The sequence below is a fragment of the Triticum aestivum genome, chromosome 7A, assembly GCF_018294505.1.
Source record: "Triticum aestivum cultivar Chinese Spring chromosome 7A, IWGSC CS RefSeq v2.1, whole genome shotgun sequence".
Classification (NCBI taxonomy): domain Eukaryota; kingdom Viridiplantae; phylum Streptophyta; class Magnoliopsida; order Poales; family Poaceae; genus Triticum; species Triticum aestivum.
In genome coordinates, this window is record NC_057812.1 from 454,726,316 (window position 1) to 454,750,877 (window position 24,562).

Below are 24,562 nucleotides of genomic sequence, written 5' to 3' on the forward strand. Positions count from 1 at the left end.
GAGGAGGGGGAGGTGGTGGCTGATCCTGATTCTGATTCTGATTGGTGCTCTAAGCGGGAGCCATCCTGAAGAGGTTGACCACCGTTAGCACATAGACAGATAAAATGAAGCTGAATCCAACGGAATGAAAATTGCAACATATAGTCTTCACATCCGAACAAAATGAACGAATGTATTCCTCTTGAAATGGTCACATATCCATAAATTGAGAAGCCACTTAGAATTAAGGTAGAGAAATAAATCAACAAGGTACGGATCAAGAACGAATACTCGGTAAGAAATCCCAATCTCAAACCAAATATCCGTGGAAGAAGAACTAGAGCTATGAGAATTCCCACCTATGAAACTCCCGAACCTTTCCGGTTATGCAATCAGGTGTTGGGGATACAGGGGAAGCATAATATCTCACCCAAATGTAGCAAATCCTACATCCAGCTGTATCCATCCTTCAACACATAACCAAGAAAAACTTCGGAAACCATCTACCTCAACCTTCGAAAAGCATCCGTTATACAAGTTATGGTGATACTCCCGAACTCCCGCCCCAGTACTGGGTGGCATCGAGGTTATCTCACCAACGAACTGCATAAAAGAGATTTTTGATGTCGGTGTACTAAACTCAGGTATTCCAGAACTGCAACGATAAAATTATGACGACAACACCTCAGAGCTCAACTCCCCGGGACACTTCCACAAAACCCCTGACAGGAGGCACCAAGACAATGTTCTCATCATAAAACCATCGGAACGATTCCAAGATACCCGTGTGATCCTAAAAAAAAATTAGTGAAATTTGAGAAGAGAAGAGTCAAAACACTACGTCAAGATGCCTTACCAGAGCGATGAGGAGACTAGGAAGTAAAAAGAATTCCTAAACTCTCCGATATATAATTCCTAAATGACTCAAAACATTTTTCTAGACACAACTCGGTCGCTAATAACGATCAAGCAATGGGGCTCCTAAGGTCGGGGAAGGCTCTGATTGCCAACTTGTAACACACTCGATGCGACTATATCTCCCACGTGTCGAGGCACGACTTAGAGGCATAATCGCATTGAAGGCATATGTCGCAAGTTAGGCAATCTTCACAACATCCCATGTAATATAGATAATAAAAGGGGAGATAACATAGTTGGCTTACACTCGCCATGTCAATCAAGTACATAAATAACATTACATCATCCAAACACTCATGGCCCGACTACGGCGCCAAAATAAAAGATAACCCAACATGCGACACGGTCCCGATCACCCCCAACTGGGCACCACTACTGATCATCAGGAAAGGAAACATAGTATCGTTGAGAGTCCTCGTCGAACTCCCACTTGAGCTCGAGCGCGCCATCTGGAGCGGAATCATCAGGCCCTGCATCTGGTGTAATAGTAATCTGTGAGCCATAGGGACTCAGCAATCTCGCACCCTCGCGATCAAGACTATTTAAGCTTATAGGTAAGGCAAGGTAAATATGTGGAACTGCAGCAAGCGACTAGCAAATATGGTGGCTATCCTGTTCGCAAAAGAGAGCGAGAAGAGGAGGCAAAGCGCGAGCGAGAAACTAGAGAGCAACCTGCGCAAGTATTACTCCAACATCGTGTCCACTTCCCGGACTCCGCCGAGAAGAGGCCATCACGGTAACACACTCAGTTGATTCATTTTAATTAAGTTAAGGTTCAAGTTATCTACAACCGGACATTAACAAATTCCCATCTGCCCATAACCACGGGCACGGCTTTCAAAATTTAAAATCCCTGCAGGGGAGTCCCAACTTAGCCCATGACAAGCTCTCACGGTCAACGAAGGAATAGACCTCCTCCCGAGACGTTCCGATCAGACTCGGTACCTCGGTTCTTCAAGACACTTCGACAGGTTAAAACTAACCCAGCAACACCGCCCGAATGTGCCGACAAATCCCGATAGGAGCTGCACATATCTCTTTCTCAGGGCACAGATTGTCCTAGGTACGGGTAGGCCAGCCCAGAGTTTCCCCTGGTGGCCACTGGCAGCTGACAGGTGGACCAACACTCAGAGGAGCACTGGCCCGGGGGGGTTAAAATAAGATGACCCTCGGGCTCCGGAAACCCAAGGGAAAAAGGGGCTAGGTGGCAAATGGTAAAACCAAGGTTGGGCATTGCTGGAAAAGCTTTAATCAAGGCAAACTATTAAGGGGTTCCCATTATAACCCAAACGCGTAAGGAACGCAAAATCCGGGAACATAACACCGATATGACGGAAACTAGGGCGGCAAGAGTGGAACAAAACACTAGGCGAGAGGCCGAGCCTTCCACCCTTTACCAAGTATATAGATGCATTAAGATAACATGGCAATATAATGATATCCCAACAAGTAAAATAATGTTCCAACAAGGAACGGTCTCCAATCTTCACCTGCAACTAGCAACGCTATAAGAGGGGCTGAGCAAAGCGGTAACATAGCCAAACAACGGTTTGCTAGGACATGGTGGGTTAGAGGTTTGACATGGCAATTTGGGAGGCTTGAAAGCAAGTGGTAGGCATCGTAGCATTGGCATAGCAAAAGAGCGAGCATCTCGCAAAGCAAAGATAGTAGTGATTTCGAGGGTATGATCATCTTGCCTGCAAAGTTGTCAGAGTTGACTGGATCCTCAAAAGCAAACTCAACGGGCTCCTCGTTAGCGAACTTGTCTCCCGGCTCTACCCAAACAAGACAAACAAGCAAATGGAATACAATCAACCACGTGCAAGGCTCAAACAATATGATGCAAGGATGGTATGCTATGCGGGATGCGATGCGGGATGCATATGCAAGATGTGACAAGGAATGCATGAACCTGGCCTCAACTTGGGAAATCCATGTGTGCCACTGGAAAGATGAGATGAAATCGCTTGAAAACGATATAAAGAACGCCGGAATCAGAGTTACGGTTTGGAAATGGCAAGCGATTTAAATATGACCACGTTCTGCGATTTACAGCAAGTAGTCATCTAAATGCAACAAGATTAACATGCTACAGCACCCAAACATGGCATAAAAATACATGGAAGGAATCCATTCAAGATGCTTAACAAAAGTCTAGCATTGAGCTACGGCCAAATCATCCATTAACAGGTTCAAACAAGCATGGCAAAAATGCATATGACAAACAGATTTCAGACTTAGTGAAATTAACACTTGTCTGGAATTTCAGATCAGGTAGCACACTTCGGAGCAACAAAACTACATGCTACAGGACCTGAACATGGCAAAGTAAAGCATGGCATGGAGCTACTCAAAGAGCTTAACAAAAGTCCCTTAGTGATATTGAGCCAAAAGGGATCAGAAAATACAATTGCAAGCATGTGAACATGGCAAAAACATAATCAGTTCTCAGACTTGGTGAAAACTGGAGCATGCTGAAACAGATATCAAGTAGGCATGTTTACGAGCTCGATGCACTCACTACAGAGCAAGTCATGATAATCTAAGCATACATCCATCAAGAATACACAAAATGCAAGCTAGACATGGCAAGAACAATAACATAGCATGCACGGATCAGCTACAACAACATCGGCAACATTGCTAACAAGTAGACAATCTGCCCAGATTCACGAAGTAGCAAAAGTAGAGCTCGATTGACTCAAGCTAGGGTGCTCCATAATTGCAAACAAAGACATGTATGGATAGAGCACTACAAGATCAACAAAACATCCTTATTGATCATCCTCAAAAGAGGCACGGATCACTAGGAAACAACATGAACATATGGCAACATGAGATAAACAGATCAAGGACTTAGTGGAAATGCTAAGTCCCTGAAATCAGCATTACCAAGTACCTCACTTTGCAAGCTTGTACTAGTCACCACACACATCACAAAAATACATGGGTTGCACCTCTAGAAAGATGGCAAAACCCTTAACAAAACATATGTAGAGCTCATGGGCATATCATGCACACAATAATCATGGCAAAAATGACAAAAATCTAAATGGAGTAGCAGATCTGACAAATATCTCAAGTAGCACTCTTCTAACAGCATTTTAGGCATCAAGATGAACTCAAATGAAAATGATGCAATGGAATAAAATTATGTACTCTCTGAGACGAACATTTTTATATGCTATATGCCCAAAACGGAGCTACGGATCCGGAGTTACGACATGACGAAAAACGCAAAATAAATTAGGGTTAGGAGGGGAAAGTCAACCAAGTGGATCTCCTCAGATCCAGATCTGCATGCTTCCCGATGCGGTCGCCGGAGAACACTGTAGATGACGACAAACTCGCCGGAGAGGAGGGGCCGGCCGGAGTCGAGGTGGTCCGGCGAGGGGGTTGCCGGAGACGAGGGGAGGCCGGACGGCGGGGGCGGCGTCCCCTGCGGCGGTTCCGACCGCGGTGGCGGCGAGGCGACGATGGCGCCGCGGTGGCCGGCGATGGCGGCGGCGTCGCCGGGCGGCGAGAGGCGCGACGGTGTCAGGCGGTCCCGGCGAGGCGGCGGGGAGAGCGGGGCGGCACAGCGAGTCGCTGGGCGGCGGGGCGCGTGGTTTGGGGGGGCGGGCCGGGAGGGCCCGCGGCGGGCTTCGCGGGCCGGTGCGGTTCGCGGTGAAGTGGGGCGCCGGCTGGGACACGTGGCGGACGGCAATTGGCGCGGAGGCGGCGGCAAAGAAAGCGGACGTGTCCGGCGGCTGGATTTTTGTCCGGCACGCTAGGAGAGGGTGGATCTAGGGTTTGGACGAAGGGGATCCGCGAATTTCGAGAGGGTGGTGTATATATAGGCATAGAGGGAGCTAGGAGAGTCCAAATGAGGTGCGGTTTTCATCCACGCGATCGTGATCGAACGCTCTAGATGATGGAGAGGGTTTTGGTGGGTTTTAGGTCAAATTGGAGGGGTGTTGGGCTGCAACACACACGAGGCCTTTTCGGTCCCTCGGTTAACCGTTGGAGTATCAAATGAAGTCCAAATGATACGAAACTTGACAGACGGTCTACTGGTAGTAAGCCAAGGCCGCTTGGCAAGTCTCGGTCCAATCCGGAAATGTTTAATCCCCTCACATGAAAGAAAGGTAGAAATGACCACCGGAGGAGAACGAAGCGCCGGAATGCAAAACGGACAACGGGGAAAATGCTCGAATGCATGAGATGAACACGTATGCAAATGCAATGCACATGATGACATGATATGAGATGCATGACAACGACAACAACACACAGAGACAAAAACCCGAACCCGAGAAAATAAAATAACTTAAGCCGGAAATGGCAAGAGTTGGAATACATATTGGGAAAGTCATATCCGGGGTGTTACAGAACTGCTGGGAGAAGTTCAGCCACCTTTCTCTATCTCTCTCTCTCTCTCTTTACCACCTCTCTACTTGTCGAGCCCTTGGAGGAGACTGAGCCGAACCTCCTTTGCTACGCGGGTGGCTGGTCCTATTTATAGTGGCCCTGGTCCTCTCCCCAAATATTGAGCGGGAAGGGAGCCAACAATGGCGGGCTAATTTGAAGGGGGACAGCAAGTATCAACTATCCTGACAAAAGTAGTCTTCGCCTGCGCAAAGCTCTGGTGATGACGCCGTCTTGGGCTCCACGGTGACCTCCGTCTCGTAGTCCTCCTGGTCTTGGTCTCGTTGCACCGAAACGACAACCTTTGCCTGATGCCTCGGTACTCCACGGCTGCGCTTGCCCCCTTTGCACGAAAGAGGAAAGAAGGACGCTGCGCGGGCTGGCACCCGCCTGGCGCCCTGAGTCGTCATGGCTTGCATCACGGGCACCTCGTGAGGTACCCCGCCTTGATCTCTCCGCCTCCTCACGAGCCAGCCTGACGAGGCCGTGCCTGAGGAAGCTCCGTGTCGTCCGTCCCGCGAGGCTTGGCCCCTCGCGAGGGTCTTGGGTTTGTGCTGGTGAAGATGGGACGTGCTGGGCCCCCCTTTGAGCCACGCCGCAGGCCGCAGGCAGGCAAGTCTGGGGACCCCCGTTCCCAGAACGCCGACAGTAGCCCCCGGGCCCAAGGCGCGCCCAGACTTGGCCGTGAAGGGAGACGGAAGGGCAAGAGCGAAGCGCCACGGGCCGTAACAGCCTGCGGCCTTGGGCGCCGCGTGGCGGTTGATTGGATGTGGGCGGCACTGTTCCCCCACGCCCTCCTTATCTTGCGCCTTGCTAGGCGGACCCGTAGTCGCACACAGCCGTTCCCCTTTCATCGCCCGAGCGCTTCCTGTCCTTCCTCCGCTCGAACCCTGGTTTTTGTTTTCAATTCAGTCTCGAATCATTCCCCCCCCCCTTTGCTATCGACATGGCCCCGACGAAGAAGGGAAGAGGGAAGAATCCCGCGTCTCCGCCACGCCTGCCGCCGTTGGCGGCCCCCGCCGAGGGTTTGGGTAAGGTCAGCTTGGCTCTGGCCACCATCTTCAATGAATGCGGGAGAAAGACGGCCTAGCCCACGTCCCACTTCTCCATCGGCAGGATAGTTACCGAGGTCCCATATTTCGCCGGCGCCCTGTGGGCAGGTCTGGTTCCCCCTTTTTCTGATTTCTTCAATGTCGTGCTCTCCCACTATCAGATCCACATGCTGCATCTGAATCCTGAATCCATCACCCTCCTTTCGGTCTTCGCCTTCGTCTGCGAAGCCATGGTGGGCATCCCTTCTTCGGTTGCCTTGCTGCGTCACTTCTTCTCGCTGCATCTTGTCGACCCTACCCAATGATGGGCATGTGTAAGCTTCGTTGCCGCGCCAGACACTGCCGCCTCTGGGATTGACTCCAAGCTCTCCTTGTCCGCGGTTGGGTTCCGCGAGCGGTGGCTGTATGTGGACGCGGGGGTGCCCAGCCTCCTGCTAACGGAGCCGGCCTTGCCTGCTGTCCCCAATTCGGGCTGGGGCCAGGTGGCGCTTGAGAGCCCCCGGCTCGTCTTCGTCTGGCACCGCTTCGTGCTCTTAAGGTCGCTTGGCGTGACAGCGCCCAAGGTGGTGAAGGAGTTCCTGCTATGCCGCGTTGCTCCTCTTCAACGCCACTCTCGCCGAATGTGGGCCTTCCGTGGGCGCGAGGATAGTATGAGGCTCCAGGAAGAGGACATGGCTCCTGAGGTGCTGAAGACGGCGCTCTTGACCCTAGCTGGGGACCCCAACCCCGGCAGCGTCCGGCAAGGAGGGGCCTTGTTGTACCTCTGCCAGAGCAGGGTCGACTTTGTGAGGCAGATGTCTGCCTTTGATGAGTGGGGGCTGCGCCCTGCCGGCCTTCAGGGGTCTCGTGAGAATCCGGTGGTGGTGACCGCCCTTCCAGTCGGCCAAGGAGTCCTGCCCTCGAGTGGCGGAGCAGGGAGGTACGAGGCGCCAGAGGTCGAGGGGGCTCCCGGCGTGGTGAGGGCACCGGGCGAGGCTCACGAGGAAGCAGTTATCGGGGCTTGTACCGCTGAGGCTGAGGGTGACAAACAGCTGCCCTCTGCGCCCGCGACTGGGGCCCCAGAGGCTCCAGCTGCTTCTCTCGGGGAGGCGATTGGCGGCGCACATCAGGCAGGCGTCCCTGACGCTGATCGTCTTGACGCTCCATCCTCGTCGCAGGTCGGTCCCTGCGCCCGACTCTTAGGCCGCTTCCGCGTGGACTTTGGGGCTCTCAGGAAGAGAAGGGAGGCCCTGGGCGACGGTTACCCTTGTCGCCTGCTGAAGCGCGGAAATTACTTTGCCACTGATGAGTAAGCCTTCTCCTTTCCCTGCTACTGATCCTTCCATTGCTCTTACTAACGCTTGCTCCGCAGGCCCCTTCCAGCCGAGCTTGCTGAGACGGCTGAGGGGCCGTCCCCTTTGGCTTTGCCCCATCCACCGTCCTCGAGCGCCTCGAGTAGCGGAGCCCTTGTGGTGAGGGCGATCGAGGAGGCGGACCATCCCGAGGCATATCGTGGCCCCGCGCACCTCGCGATCCTCCTTCGTGAGCCTTCTCGTGGCATAGCCAACCTGCCATGGGCTTCTCGCCTGGTCGTGGACTGCGATTGGCTGAGGCGCTTCCTGCGCTCTTCTCCTGAGGTCGGGATGGCCCCAGACCGGGCTTCTGACGCGGCGTGCCCGGCCGTCGCGAGGGCGCCAGCCCCCAGTCCCCAGCCTGGAGGGGGAGCGCTGACCTGCAGACCCCGGCGCTTGCTTGGGGCAGATGATGGTGTGGAAGACGTGCTTGAGCGCGCTCGGGAGCATCGCGCTCTCCGCCAAGGATTCCTTCGAAGGGCGACTGACGCAGTGAGCCTGCTTGGTGAGGAGCTTGCTGATGAAGACGCGTGCCTTGAGGCCGAGGGCCTGCGCCTGGCTGCAGAGAGGTGCGAGCTGGAGGGCGCCATCGCCCTTGCGCGCCATCAGCGCGACCTTGACGAAGTAGAGGCCAAGGCGTCGTTGGTGGCCTCTCGGGAGGCCCGATCTCGGGCTACTGAGGAAGCTCGGGAGGCTGACAGGCGGCAAACGGCTGCAGAGGAGCGGGCTCGGGAGCTTCTGGCCTGGTGCCACTCGCTGGAGGAGCAGGTGGAGCTGCGCGAGGCAGCCCTCGCGTCGATGAGGGTGGCCTCCGGCGACTCGGCGGAGCTCCAGAAACGTGAGGAGGCGCTGACGCTGGAAGCCGCCGAATGTACCCGCGAGTACGAGCGTCTGGAGACGAGGGAGCGCTTGGTGACGCAGGTGGAGGACGATGTCGCTGCACAGGAAGCCCGTGTCCTGGAGGAGGTCAGGCGTCGGGTGGCGATGGCGCGTTTGAACCTCGAGCACGAGTTCGAGGAGAAGCTGGGGTTGATCCGGGCCGAAGCCGAAGGCAGGAATGCTGCCCTGAGGGCCAAGCTGGAGGAGGTGACGCGGCGGGCCGATGCTTCCCGGGCCGCCCTTGAGGTGGTGCAAGGTGGGCTAACCACCTCCCAGGCTGCGGTGCTCCTTCTTCGCCAGCGGGTGGAGGAGGTTGAGGCCGTCGCGCGCTAGAACACGGACGAGATACGTCAGCGGCGACTCCTAGAGCATGAGCATGGCCCCATGCTGACCATGCTCCGGGAGAGGGCCAACGCGGCCTTGGGCAACATCTGTGAGGAGACCGTTGGCGAGCCGCACGCGGTTAACTACGCGGGCAACCTTCAATTCTTTACTGACGTGGTGACGCAGCTGGAGGCGCGGTCGATCAGGGCTGACAGGTTGGTGGAGGAGAGGAGCCGCGCCCTGCTCAGGCGCGCCTTTTCTCGTGTCTTCAGCCATCTCCGGAGCATGGATCTCCACTTTGATTTTGACGCCGCCATCGCCCCAGTCCCCCAGGCCGTCCGAGATGAGCTGGCGCACTGGGTGGAAGACCATGTGGAGGCTCTTATCAGGGCCTTCGCCTCGGACAACGACGACGCGATCGTGGCGGCCGACGAGGGCGGCGTGACGGGCAGCCCTGACGCCGCTGGCAACGCGGGCAGCGGGGGCGAGTTCAGCGACGCCAGCAACGGCCCCGATGGCGCTCCTGAGGACGCATTGGGAGATTCATCCGACTGATTGCGCATTGTTCCTGCTTACCCTGTATGAATAGGACTCGGGTTTTGGCCTGATAGTTGTGAGAGCATTTTGGAGGGGGAGCCCCTCATGTAAAACTTGTGCTTATCGTATCAGTAGAAGCTACATTGCCCATGCGCCCGCGCCAAGTGGTTGGTTTAAGCGACGCGCTGGTCGGCTAATTTACCTTTGTCCCGTGCTGGCCCTGGGGCAGCCCGCGGGAGGCTGCGGAGCCGGGAGTGTTTCCTGATTAAATCCGTCGGACATGCAGTAAGACGCCCTCCTGAGAGGACGCGGCGGCGGTAGTCTGGGCTGCGCGCGAGCTAGGCCTGACCCGGCTCGCGAGGGGCTCACGAGGGGAGGCAGCTGAGGCGAAGTGGTAATCGAAACGCGAGAAATTGCTCGAACGAGACTAAGCACCCCTTCCCCGAACACACGCAAATCTCAAATTCGAATCCAACTTGAACCCAATGGGGGAAAGCAGCAGCCAAAGGGAAGAGCAACAAAAGCAAACAAAAGGCCACGTCCGGCACCTAGTCTAGTCTTGGACGTCTTCTCACCAGCGCGGAGCTAAGTGCTGCCACTGGGCGTGGGAGGGATCCCCAGGGCCTGAGGCCGGCACCCCTGAGACTCCGGGGCGTGTACAGCCCCACTCATTATTACGTGAGAGTGTCACGGGGCGGCGAGCTTCACAGGCACTAAGCCTTCTTCACAGGTACTGGCCTTGCTTCATATCGCCAGATGAGGGCCCCGCCTTGCGCCACACTCTAGTGCCATCAGCAACGACCGGAAACCAGGACGCCGCCTGATGGGGTAGAGCGGTCGCCAGCGGTTCCTCCGACGACCACGGGTCCTCCGTCGGGGGCAGGCCCTGGGGCACCTCCCCAGCGGAGGGCCTACCTCCTGAGAACGCCTTGCTCCGAACGCCGCGGTGGCAATGTCGGATCCCTGCCTCTCTCCTGCGATCCATGGTTAGCGTATACCTGCTCCTGAAGAATTATCGGTACCCGATAGTCGCTGCCTCCAGCGTGGCCAGTGGGACCGTCCCGGGGCTCCTGGAAAGGCTCAGCTTCTAGTGCCTCATCCCCCCAGCCTGGGCTGAGGAGCGAGCCTTGTCCGTTCTCGTGAGGGTGTCCTTGGTCCATCATGAGGGGCACGTACTCCTCCGGCGACGTCATCCCGAATGCCTCGCCGTAATGCCCCGCATGCCACGCGGTTTTGCCTGACGCGCCCACCGCGGGGTGGCAGCGCGGCCGCCCGCTGGGGCCACGGGTCGCGTTGAGCCCTTCTTCTTCGCGGACCGGGGGCGGGGGCAGCTCCGCCGCCGGTCCGGTGCTGACAGCCTCGCTGGCGTCGGAGTAGCCCTGGAGCCCGCGGGCGCGCGCGGGGCCCCCGGGTGGGTTGCCCTGGGCTTGAGATGGGAGCTGGGTGGAGAAGGGGTGAGCCCCCGAGGCGGCGAAGCCCAGGAGCTCTGCCACTCGCTCCAGCAGCACGTCGTGGCCGCCCTCCAGCAGTCTGCACTGCAGCAGCTCTCGAGCCACCGTGAGTGCGGCTCTCGAATTCGCCTGCTCCCGGCGGGTGTACGGTGTCGTGGTCGCGGCGTGATTGGAGGCCCTCGCTGCCGACCGCGCCTGCCTCGGTGTAAGAGTTGTCGAAGCCTGTCCGCGTCGCCCGCGGCTCGCAGCGCCCTGCGGACGGCGAGCTGCCTAGGGCACGGGGTCGCCCGAGGCGAGCGGTTCTGCGCGGGCGGACCATGCAGCCCATGGGTCTGGGTTGCCCTCCTGGTCGCCGGGCATGGTGATGGCGACGCGACGGGGTACGGAGCGATGGAAGACGAATTCCAGCGCACCCCTACCTGGCGCGCCAAATGTCGAATTTCGGGTTCCGGCAGACCCTTGAGGTTCGAACACTGGGGTGCACGCGGAGATTTCGCCTCCTACCTCCCTGCACCCCTCCGCCACGCTAGGATCAAAGCTACAAAAAGAACAACACGAGGGACACAGGGTTTATACTGGTTCGGGCCACCGTTGTGGTGTAATACCCTACTCCAGTGTGTGGTGTGCTGGATTGCCTCTTGGGCTGATGATAGTGGACAGTACAAGGAAGAATAGCCTCGCGAGGGTCTGTTCTTGGCTAGGGCGATGAACTGCTGGGAGAAGTTCAGCCACCTTTCTCTATCTCTCTCTCTCTTTACCACCTCTCTACTTGTCGAGCCCTTGGAGGAGACTGAGCCGAACCCCCTTTGCTACGCGGGTGGCTGGTCCTATTTATAGTGGCCCTGGTCCTCTCCCCAAATATTGAGCGGGAAGGGAGCCAACAATGGCGGACTAATTTGAAGGGGGACAGCAAGTATCAACTATCCTGAGAAAAGTAGTCTTCACCTGCGCAAAGCTCTGGTGGTGACGCCGTCTTGGGCTCCACGGTGACCTCTGTCTCATAGTCCTCCTGGTCTTAGTCTCATTGCATCGAAACGGCAACCTTTGCCTGATGCCTCGGTACTCCACGGCTGCGCTTGCCCCCTTTGCACCAAAGAGGAAAGGAGGACGCTGCGCGGGCTGGCACCCGCCTGGCGCCCTGAGTCGTCATGACTTGCGTCACGGGCACCTCGCGAGGTACCCCGCCTTGATCTCTCCGCCTCCTCGCGAGCCAGCCTGACAAAGCCGTGCCTGAGGAAGCTCCGTGTCGTCCGCCCCGCGAGGCTTGGACCCTCGCGAGGGTCTTGGGTTTGTACTGGTGAAGATGGGCCGTGCTGGGCCCCCTTTGAGCCACGCCGCAGGCCGCAGGCTGGCAATTCTGGGAACCCCCGTTCCCAGAACGCTGACAAAAACAGAAAAGAAAGATGGAAGAAGAGGAGGAGAGCAAAGCTAGAAAATAAGAAATTACAAGGAGATATATATGTATGATAAACCTGCAGTGAAGCATGGCAGATCAATCCAGGCCGGATCCCTAGCAATCAAATCTTCTGAATTTCACATGATTGTGTCCTGCAGATCACTACTTCTCGATAATGCTAATGCCCCACCTGATCAACATGCTTTGGTTAACACTAAAAAGAAAAAGAAATTAAAATCATATGAAATAGAGTCTGTTATGACTAATAAAGCTTAGAATCACAGGTACATCACAGGTACATTGTCCATAAAAAATATGGGAGAAACTACTTCTGCCTATATTATGTACTGTAAAACATGAGAAAAGTGACTAATAAAGCTTATAATCACGCTTACGCTAAACTTTCTATTCTATGCATTAAAAGGAAAATCACAATGCACCTACTGTAGAGATTATAACACATCAAGAGGCAAAACTTACACTGAATTTGGTAAGAAGATACAGCTACTGAATAATGTCGGTGAAGAAGTTGTACACTGTAAAACAACATGTACTGCCTACTAATACTTTTGATTGCTAAGTTCAGATATTACAACCTATCATAACACAGACTAAATTGGGAATTGAAGTAGAAAAGCAAGTCCTAACTACTATAATTTCAGAGTGCTGCAAGTCTAAAAAACCAACAATGTACCTACCATCCGTGAACAGCCGCTGTGAGAGTGACATGGAGCCGTTTGTCCCGGCAGCAGCACGCGGAGCTTGTCCCAGTAGGGTGTGTGGGTGGACACGTCGCGCTCCTGGAAGGTGACGTGGAGCTTGTTGAGCAGCCAGCACACGGTGGAGTAGTCCTCGAATGTCATGCGCTGGCCATCGGGCAGGCAACGACTCTCGAACCCGGCCAAGGGATCTACGCCGTGGCCGCCATCTATAGCTAGGGGATGTGTCATCATTGTAGCGGCGCTAGGTCTTCTCGAGCGCCTGTGTGTATGCGTCGACAATGGCGCGGAAGGCGATGAGGAGGTCCGAATCGGAGAGGCTTGCCGATTTGAGCTCCGGGCAACGGTAACACCTGCCTGACTTCCCAGGAGACACACTCTCGAGCTCACTATTATTTTGAACATGTGTTACTGAAATCATCAATATCGGGCGGCAGTAACAACTAATAAACTGAAATCATCAATATCGAGCTCATATTAAGCATTTCATGTGTTACTAAGCATGCAAATCCTTCAACCAGAAGAAGTAATAGTATAGTTTTTGGTAAACACACTCGTCTATTGATTGAATTAAAGAAAATAAAGAATATTTTCTTCCCTAATAGAACATGCTTGGTTTCCCTCACACTATTACTTTCAATACCGTGTATTAGCCAGAAACAAACTTATATTAATTTTCCTTTTAAAAGAACATGCATATGTAGAGCTCTAGTGATATTATGTTCGGAGTTAACAACCAACATTATGTGTTAGGAAGATAGCAATTTTGTAGGTTGCAGATCAGAGCGGTATAGCAAAACCATGAGCATGTAACAGAAATTTTGCAGAATCACAAGATTCACATGTGCTTCAAAGTCACAGATCGCTCCATGTCACATAAAAAACATAAATCACTATTAGACTAAGAGCTGCATTCCTTCTACAAAATTACTGCATCTGTTGTTTGACTGTATACTGAGATTAAAAACCTAATTAAAATTATTTAGCTATTTATACCCTTCAAAACAGTAATACCAGTAACCAAAAACACAACAAATAGATTTGTATATGCTGCTGAATGAAGTAAACCCACTAATTTATCCTTATAGTGATCATGAACGATCAGTTCCTGTATAGTAAACATAAGAAAACGAAATTTGATTCATATTCATTTACCGATGATAAACTTTACATGTATTTATCATAGTGTGCTCCTAATAGTATTTCCTGTGTAAGTGAACCAAAATCGCAAAGAGGCTACAATCGCACACATTGAAGACAAGGTTTTAGGAGTTCTAACAGAATTACACTTTTCATACTTCATTTTCTAGCTTTCTCAATACAGGGTTCATAATTTTTATATGTGTCATTTCGGTAGTGATACTTGGTTCTTATATTCAGAGCTCCTAAGTTCACTGAAAATCTTGAAGAAAAACAATAAATAAGAAAATTGCAGGGTTTTTGGCTTATCTGGCTTGCCACATGTGTATATGTTAGGACAGCACATGCAATATACTCACAAGATATGGTAGATTAGCCGCTGACACCCATTACTTAGGATGCCAACCACTCAATGCACTTGTGTCATCAGTGACCATTCCCCTCCATCTTCTGCACCCCAATTACAATAGTGTGTAGTTGGCTTGCTACCAGAACTTGCTAATGGAAGCCATAGTGGAGTTGATGAGCTACAATGCCATGTTGTTCTCGCTTTGGGTCGAAATTTTGAATATTTTTTCCAAAAGAATCGAATCAAGGCAACTAATTACACTTTGAATACCTAACTGAACAATACCTGGGTTGTCGTCTGCAATTTGTCTTCTGAATATTTATTCCCTGCCTTTGATCAAACCAATTTGTCTTCTGCCAATAAATAGATTATTGCTCTGAAGGGCTCTCTGCAGAAACCTTTTTACATGGAGTAGATCACCCTTGGCTGCTGGAGCATTTGGACAACGAGAAATGCAACAATCTTTAAAAGGATAAGGCCAAGTGAGCTAGACCTGCTACATCACAGAGCCACCCAAAAATCCTATGCCAATTCCAGTCCTGAGTAGACAATTTTGTTAACAGAGCAGAAGCTTTCTCAATTTCTGGATGTTGCCAATGTTAGTTTGTGCGAAGATGTTGTTTATTCAACCAGCATAATCCATCCAGAAGTCATCGCCAATAACAAAGTGCATTACACACAGAGGATACAGAGCATCTTGAAGAAGTTCTCAACAAAAATAATTATAAAAAGGATATTAGTAATTCTAAAATTCTAATTGCAAGAACTACACCCATACTGTTTGGGTTTCTGAATCAATCAGCATTATAGAAACTCCTGTTGCTGGGTGTTTTACCGGACGAAATCCTTTGCTTGCATAACAACAAACAACAAATAGGGCTTAGCCATATATGTGTGCGTAGCTTCAACAAATTAATCAAACAAAATTATTGTCTCTCAGTTTCAAGGAACCAAACGAAATCCAATAATTTTTCAACCTACCGCATCAAACTGGTACAATAGCATGGACTGAAGAATGGATTTTATTTTAACAAAAAGAGCACACAAGCCAGCTGTAGTTGGCCGCCGTGGACACCATTGAAAAGCAAAAAATGGTCTCGTACAATAGCATGGACTGAAGAATGGATTTATTTGAACAAAAAGAGCACACGAACCAACTGTAGTTGGTCGCCGTGGACACCATCCGAACAGCAACAAATGGTTATACATCTGGTTTTCTAGGAGGAGAATGACTTGATGTTCCCTCCGTTCTCAGTGCTACCAACAGCGTCGGCTCCTTAGTGCTAGTTCAAGAGAGGAGAGAGAGATTGGTTAGGTCATATGACATAAGGATAGCAACTTTCTGCTTCTCTGTGCTGGTTGCAGAGAAACAAAACAGAGAGGGCCAGATCGGCCTCGCCACTCCGTCACCAGCGGCCCAGCCATCCTCAACCTTGCCTGGCACACGACATGGCCCCGCCACCCCCTCACCAGAGCTCGAACGGCTGCATGTGTCTGCCCCGTGCAGCTACTCAACCCAGGTCAGGGCGGAGATCCGCCAGCACCACTCGCTGCTCATTCTCCTTCCTCCCTGCCGATTGTCCTCCCACACAATCTTCCTGCCATGTTGTACACTCTCCGGCAAGCCTGTGCGGGTGCTCGACGTACGCGTTGCCCCCATCCGCACTCGCCAAGCTCCACCCTGGGCACTACCCGTTCCCCGTCGTCGGCGCTCACCACGAGAGAGAGAGAGAGAGAGAGAGAGAGAGAGAGAGAGGAAACAGGCTGGAAAGAGGGGCAAGGGGCAATACCTGTAGAGCTCTACCTACCAGCCATGAAGCCCCGCCTCCGACTGCAAGGAATTCGCACCATCGCGCCGGATCCCTCCGTCGCCCAGCTCCGGTGAGCTCCCACCTCGCCGCACACCTCTGGATCCGCCTCCCCAGCACCTTCGACGCACGGATCCGGCCCCTGCAAGCTCCGGCCACCGCCGCCACCATTCATCGAGCAGCCGCGCCGCCGCCAGTCGCTCGAGCAGCGGCGTTGACTCGATCCAGGTAGCCTGCCGATGATTAAAAAAGGATCACGGGTTGGATACCTGAAAATGCAGGGTCTTTTATGCAAAAACGAAAAGTTTTCTCACTTCAGCCACTTAAGAGGGGACTGCGGGTTGAATTTAGAGAAACGGAGGGACTTTTTTGCAAAATTTCTAATGACGTACGACTAGAAGCAATAGCTGCTTTATAAGTACTAGTAAAAATGCCCGTGCGTTGCATCGGGCGTAGAACGGTAGAATCTTGCAAAAATCTGCCCCATGTGTCCTTACGCACAATTTCTTATATTCAAATTTGATAAATGTCGATATTAATGTTACATTAATTAGAGGCTGTTAAGTTTGTTTCTTTGGTTCTGCCTATACGAACATAGCAAAGGATACCACTTCAAATATCTACAACAAAATAATTCATTAAAATAATCTGCTCTATTTACAATCAGTATTCTGGTCTTAATTAGCTTGCAAGTAAAATGAAGACCAACCAAATAATTCATTAATCGGATGATATGTAGGAAACTAAGGAAAGCAAAGGGAAAAAAACACTGGCTATCATCTTCTGACTTGTCTTGCTTGTGAAGATCAGACATGTTCTCAGCTAGCATTCTAATATACATCTACAGAATCACGAAGTAAAAGTAGAGAAAAAGATTACACAGAATCTGGCAACCTTATTCAGATAAAGACATGCAACAACAATAAAAAAGGCAATAAAAGATTTTAGTGAACATCTCTACCTGATAAACTGCAGAATGGCACATACCATTCCAAATTCTAATGCTTACATATCAGTCTAGGAAAGAGATAACTATATCATGCAAAAGAAGTGCGTAAAAATGAAACAAATTTAATATCCACATAGTTGCAAATTGTCATTACAACATTGTTAATTGTGTACTTCTATTAATTCAGCGGATAATGGAGACAATCAACAGTGCCAAACTATAACAGGTTTGCTCTAATAACTGCATTACATCAATCGTCTAGCACATTCAGATTGCAGAGAGAGAACAAGCAAATCAAGTAAAAAAATAGAAGAGCAGCTGTGGGAGAACTTACAACTATTCTTGCCTCCAGATTTCTTTTCTAGGTTGTTCACATGTGTTCCCTTGATTGCATGGAAGCATGATGGAACATTCAGATATCAAGTTATGGGAAAGCATGAAGAAGGCATGAAGCAATGAGAGGCCTTGTAGGCATGGAGACATGATGGAACATTCAGATATCCCATTGTTTCATAAGCATCCAAAATGGATAGTAAGCTCTTACTGTCAGGCTCGTGTCCTTGTAGGCATGCTGCTTTAACAACATAGCACCATGAAAAATGCAACCCGCCTTGATGAGTACACTATATACCAGTTGCCAATCCATTTGACAAACAACTACCATGTCTTGCACAACTCTTTCAATCTCCTCATGTTCATTTCCTTTTGCAAGTGCAGCAAGCATAACCTGATACAAGGTGTCATCTGGCATATGACCATCCTTCATCATTGTCCGATACAGAGCCATCAGTTTTTGTCTCACCAAACCTTGCAATAATGTCCAGCACAACCAAATAGGCTAAGCGATCAGGTTTGACACCTGACACAACCATACAATCAAATGTCTGCTCCGCCGCTCGTCCCGCTTCCCACCTTTGGCATATGCACATATCAAAGCACTGAAGGTTACCAGGGTTGGCTTTAATCCTGCACCCACCATCTCCTCCAGCACCTTCCCTGCATCAGAAATCATATACACCTTCCCCTGAGAATCAATCAAGATAGTGTAGGTCACAACATCTGGAGTGCGGCCTATGGCTCTCATCTCATCATACAGACCAAGTGCCAAGTCAAGCTTGCCCATCTTCCCATACATATGGATCATGGTATTGTAAGTAATTCCATCATTCCTCAACCCAGCATTGACATATTCCTCACACACCCGCTCCACTGCGTCGACATCTCCTTCCTTCGCAAAAGCATGAGAATTATAGGTAACTGTATCCGGCTTAAAACCCTCGTGTAGCAGCTCCATGAACATCTTCTCAGCCTCCAATGCCATCCCACACCGGCCATGAACTAACACCATGGCATTGTACGTCCACAAGTCTGGCCGACACTCTAAATCAATCATCTCTTGGAACACCGTACCGCCACTGCATCGTCCAGAATGGAACCTTGCGAGCAAGCATTGATCAGGGTGTTGTAAGTGATAACGTCCGGCCTGAGCCAAGCTTGCCGGACTTCACGCCGGGGGGTAAACACCCAAACTTTTGCGCTGTTATTGATCAGAGCGTTGAAGCTGGCCAGGTCGGGCTCGATCCCCTGGCCGTGCATTGCATCAAGCAGCTGCTGAACATCGTCGAAGCGGCCGGAGCGGCCGTACATGTCCATCATGGCGTTAAACACCTGCACGGTGGTGCCCTCCCTAGCGAACTGGAGGAAGACCTCCTCTGCGAGCCCGTCCTGGCGAGCGCGGCCGAGGACCCCGAGAACGAGGCGACGACATGGGGGCCCGGGGCCCGTTGCCGCTCGCAACAAGTCACTCGAAGGCGTCGAGAGCGCGCAACCAGGAGGCCGCGTCCACGACACGCACGACGTAGGCGAGCTCGTCGGGGGACACCCACGCGTCGTCGAGCACCTCCGCCACGGGCGCGCCAGGAGGCGGTCCGCTATTCCCGAGACGTGCTCCCGCCCGTCCCGCGCCCGGCGCAGCGCGAGCTTGCTCAGCTTCTTCAGCCTCCCGCGGTGGGCCCGCGCGTCCAGCGGCTTGACGGAGACGGCCGAGGTGCCGGAGGTGGAGGGCGCAGATGGGTCCTCCGACGGGAGGTGGAGGGGCGGCGCTGGCGGTGGGGAAGCGGGGCGGCGGGAGGTGAGGGAAGCGGAGGTGGGGCAAACGGACGGAGGGTTCAGGGAGGGGGTACTCGAAGTCATCGCCGACGCAGCACCGGATCCGACCGGCGCGACAACAGATCGTGCGTCCACCCGGTGGCTGGGATCCGGAGGTGAGGGAGAGAGAGATGAGCTCGTGCTCCCCCTCCCCACGTCCTCCTCCTCCTGGTCCGCCGACGCTGCTGGGGCCCCCGGCCGCCAGCCTGGCTGCGAGCTCCTCCGGTCGCGTCCCCGTGCAGAAAGGCGCAGCGGAAAACCCCGAAAGCGCGGATGCGCTCGCGACACCGGCCAGTAGCCCGCGACCGGCACGGCACCGGATCGACTGCCGCTCGGGGTGGGACGCCTCCTGCCGGAGGCGAGGGAGAGAGGAGAGACCGTGGGTTTCTATTTTTCTTTCTCACTTTAAAAAGGACCGCGGGTTTAATACCGTAAACTGCAGGGGTTTATTTGAAAAAAATTTGATCGAAACGTTGTCCCACTTGATAAAGGACTGCGGGTTGAATAATAAACAATACAGGGACGTTTCTGCAAAGCTGCCGCGACGTACCACCAGAAGCCATCGGTGGTTTATTAGTACTAGGACTAGGACTAGGACTAGGATAGGACTAGGACTAAGACTAGGACTACGACTAGGACTAGGATAGGAAAAATGCCCGTGCGTTGCACCGGGAGAAAAAAGCACTTCACATGCGTCTAATCCAATATTTATGGCTCAAGAACCTCTTCACACCAGCCCACGTTCTTTATACGTGGCAATCCACCCATGTCGCCGCATATACCCTTGCGTTGCAACGGGAGATAAAAAAAATATGGCTAACCAAATAAGTATGACTCAATATCCCGATATATGACAGTACTCTATTTTAATATAGTGGTTCATCATGTTGCCATTTTTTTCCTCACCCTAGGTGATGATAGTCGCGATGTTCACATGATCACAATGCACTCGACGTGGTAAATCCCAATGCTATGAGTTTGCCAGTGCATGCCACACTTGTCACTATGTTGCACAAGGGAACGTTTAAAACTTTAAAAACAAATCTCATTGACCACCAACTACTCCCAACGCCAAGACATATAAAGACTTTCGAAAAACTAATCAAATCCTAGACATAAAATACTTTTGAATCAGTGAACAGTTTTTCGAATGGACAAACATTTTTTTTGAAAATTTTGTTTTTCTCAAAAAAATCATGAACATTAGTATTGTTCACAATTTTTTTGAATGTATGAACCGGTTTCATATTCATTAATATTTTTTGACTCAACAAACATTTTTTGAATCTATGAACTTTTTTTAAATTGGGGAACAAAACTAAAAAAACAAATATTTATTATTATTATTGTGAACATTTTCTAAAACTTTATGGACATTTTTTTCAGATTCCCGAATGTTTTGAATACACGATCATTTTTTCAAAATCATGAACATGATTTTATTTCTGGACCATTTTTTAGAAATTGTGATTTTCTTTATAATTTTGCAAAGCCACCAACATTTTTTGAATCTGCAAACTTTTTATGATTTTCTAAACATTTTTGAATTCACATATATTTTATGTTTTTTATCAAACTTATTTTTTTGAAAACTCAAAACTTTTAGAATATTAAAATCCGGAATTAATTTAAAGAAGAAAGAAAACAGAATGAGAAAAGAAAAGACAAAAAAGTAAAATGAGAAAAAACAGGGGAGTGAAGCCCCGCACATGGGCCGGCCCATGAACATGCATCTAATCCAATATTTATGGCTCAAGAACCTCTTCACACCAGCCCACGTTCTTTATGTATACGTGGCAATCCACCCATGTCGCCGCACATGCCCGTGCGTTGCAACGGGAGACAAAAAAAATTATGGCTAACCAAATAAGCATGACTCAATATCCCGATATATGACAATACTCTATTTTAACATAGTGGTTCACCATGTTGCCATTTTTTTCTCACCCTAGGTGATGATGGTCGCGATGTTCACATGATCACAATGCACTCGACGTGGTAAATCCCAATGCTATGAGTTTGCCAGTGCATGCCACACTTGTCACTATGTTGCACAAGGGAACGTTTAAAATTTTAAAAACAAATCTCATTGACCACCAACTACTCCCAACGCCAAGACATATAAAGACTTTCGAAAAACTAATCAAATCCTAGACATAAAATACTTTTGAATCAGTGAACAATTTTTCGAATGGACAAACATTTTTTTTTAAATTTTGTTTTTCTCAAAAAAATCATGAACATTAGTATTGTTCACAATTTTTTTGAATGCATGAACCAGTGTCATATTCATTAATATTTTTTGACTCAACAAACATTTTTTGAATCTATGAACTTTTTTTAAATTGGGGAACAAAACTAAAAAAACAAATATTTATTATTATTATTGTGAACATTTTCTAAAACTTTATGGAATTTTTTTTTCAGATTCCCGAATGTTTTGAATACACCATCATTTTTTCAAAATCATGAACATGATTTTATTTCTGGACCATTTTTTACAAATTGTGATTTTTTTTATAATTTTGCAAAACCACCAACATTTTTTGAATCTACAAACTTTTTATGATTTTCTAAACATTTTTGAATTCACATATATTTTATGTTTTTTATCAAACTTATTTTTTAAAAAACTCAAAACTTTTAAAATATTAAAATCCGGAATTAATTTAAAGAAGAAAGAAAACAGAATGAGAAAAGAAAAGACAAAAAAGTAAAATGAGAAAAAACAGGGGAGTGAAGCCCCGCACATGTGCCGGCCCATGAACATGCGTCTGATCCAATATTTATGGCTCAAGAACCTCTTCACACCAGCCCACGTTCTTTATGTATATGTGGCAATCCACCCATGTCGCGGCATATGCCCGTGCGTTGCAACGGGAGACAAAAAAAATTATGGCTAACCAAATAAGTATGACTCAATATCCCGATATATGACAATACTCTATTTTAACATAGTGGTTCACCATGTTGCCTTTTTTTTTCTCACCCTAGGTGATGATGGTCGCGATGTTCACATGATCACAATGCACTCGACATGGTAAATCCCAATGCTATGAGTTTGCCAGTGCATGCTACACTTGTCACTATGTTGCACAAGGGAACGTTTAAAATTTTAAAAACAAATCTCATTGACCACCACCTACTCCCAACGCCAAGACATATAAAGACTTTCGAAAAACTAATCAAATCCTAGACATAAAATACTTTTGAATCAGTGAACAGTTTTTCGAATGGACAAACTTTTTTTTTTGAAAATTTTGTTTTTCTCAAAAAAATCATGAACATTAGTATTGTTCACAATTTTTTTGAATGCATGAACCGGTTTCATATTCATTAATATTTTTTGACTCAACATTTTTTGAATCTATGAACTTTTTTTAAATTGGGGAACAAAACTAAAAATCAAATATTTATTATTATTATTGTGAACATTTTCTAAAACTTTATGGACATTTTTTTTCAGATTCCCGAATGTTTTGAATACACGATCATTTTTTCAAAATCATGGACATGATTTTATTTCTGGACCATTTTTTACAAATTGTGATTTTTTTTATAATTTTGCAAAACAACCAACATTTTTTGAATCTACAAACTTTTTATGATTTTCTAAACATTTTTGAATTCACATATATTTTATGTTTTTTATCAAATTTATTTTTTAAAAAACTCAAAACTTTTAAAATATTAAAATCCGGAATTAATTTAAAGAAGAAAGAAAACCGAATGAGAAAAGAAAAGACAAAAAAGTAAAATGAGAAAAAACAGGGGAGTGAAGCCCCGCACATGGGCCGGCCCGTGAACATGCGTGAGAAAAGATAGATAACAATTGTGGAAGTTGGGGATCAAACCCTGGTCTCAGGGCTAGAAGAGCGATCAGCCAACCACTCTGCTAGCAGTCCTCCTGTGTCTTCTAGTTGTTGCGCCCCTCTAATAACACAACAAAAGAGGCGTTGATTTTTGGTCCGAAAAATCGACTCGTTTTTTCACTTACGGGTGGCATTGGTGGGTAATTTTAACCAACTTGAAGGGTAATTTTAATGACGAACGACCAGAAGCGATAGCCGCTTTATTAGTAAGGAGGGATAGGGATAGGGAATATATATATATATATATATATATATATATATATATATATAATAAAATAATAATAATAATAATAATAATAATTAGTAGGGAAAGATAACCGACCATCTCTTTGCGGCAATGCATGTGCATGTTTTCTGTAACGTGTGCATGTCCTACTCCATCAATGTCTCAGGATATTCCTAGATCACAACAACGTTTCCTTGGCTTCATCATTGTCCCTCGTTATCTCTCTCTGAGATCTAATCTATTAGATTGTTTGAAATAGTTTGACTCCCGAGTCGCTCCTTAAGACCCTGAAACCTAAAAGACGTATATAAATTAGAAGAATTTAATTTAAGATAGCAAGGTGGGACTATTTATAAATAGGCAAATTAACGGATTGATGGGCTGATTTTATGTGCACGCATAGGCCCACCAGAGGCGCCAGATAGGCCCAGTTAGGGACAGACGATGTCTGACTATTTCCTTAAGTACCTATATAATCCTAAATCAGCACGCAATTGTGGAGTAGAGCAGCTGGATGCAGCCTTTGCGATGGAAGGGAATGTAGTGGGTTTGATCCCCCACGCCGCCGGCACTAATTTTTTGCCCCCTAAGTTGAAGGAAAATAAAAGTGGACCAGGCCCAGCACGGTGGCCGTGTGGCCCAACAGTTTTCGGACTTAAGTGGCAAATTAAAACGGCATATGTCCTCGAATTAGTACCACCTCGTGTGTGTGTGTGTGTTTGTGTGTGTGTGTATTTCAAATTGAAAGCGTAAAATTATGAAAAGAAGTGTATTGTGACGGTGAACCCAAGGAGTCAATCCGTGCTTTATTATTATAGGGAGAGATATCTCTCTTTTTTCGGGCGTGGCTAGGTCTCAGTCGACCGAGATTTAATCAAGTCTAAGTCAAGTGACATAACATGTTAGAGAGAGAAAGAAAAAACTAAAAAGAAAATTTTGCACGATCTCAATGTAATATCTCGCGAATATAACATTGACTCAGACTTAGCAAGACTGTTTTTTTAAGATTGAGTTTGGAATATCTAACAGCATGTAGAAAACCCTAGGATCGATCATGCCATCAACCACCTGCGTTGT

General features: G+C 49.1%; 1 protein-coding gene across 4 annotated transcripts; it reads right to left on the minus strand.

Annotated features, from left to right (window-relative positions):
- Nucleotides 1-12,112: 12,112 nt before the first annotated feature.
- On the minus strand, nt 12,113-19,790 carry LOC123147524 (pentatricopeptide repeat-containing protein At3g18110, chloroplastic). 4 transcript variants are annotated; one of them, XR_006473236.1, is made up of 4 exons: nt 17,574-19,790; nt 16,291-16,523; nt 12,973-15,765; nt 12,113-12,464 (listed from the first exon to the last, which is right to left on the minus strand). XR_006473236.1 is itself a non-coding variant. In XM_044566799.1 (2 exons), exon 1 carries the CDS (start codon nt 19,430-19,432, stop codon nt 18,629-18,631), a length of 804 nt encoding a protein of 267 aa, XP_044422734.1. In that variant the 5' UTR covers nt 19,433-19,789; the 3' UTR covers nt 15,595-16,523; nt 17,574-18,628. The 4 variants fall into 4 exon arrangements, 2 of the variants coding, with proteins under 2 accessions (XP_044422734.1, XP_044422735.1); XR_006473235.1 differs by having other exon boundaries at nt 12,115-12,464; nt 16,273-16,523; XM_044566799.1 differs by lacking the exon at nt 12,113-12,464 and having other exon boundaries at nt 15,595-16,523; nt 17,574-19,789.
- Between the last annotated feature and the right edge of the window lie 4,772 nt (nt 19,791-24,562).

Coding starts and splice junctions, on each gene's coding strand:
- LOC123147524 (XM_044566799.1), bottom strand. CDS start 19,432: ATGACTTCGAGTACCCCCTCCCTGAACCCTCCGTCCGTTTGCCCCACC.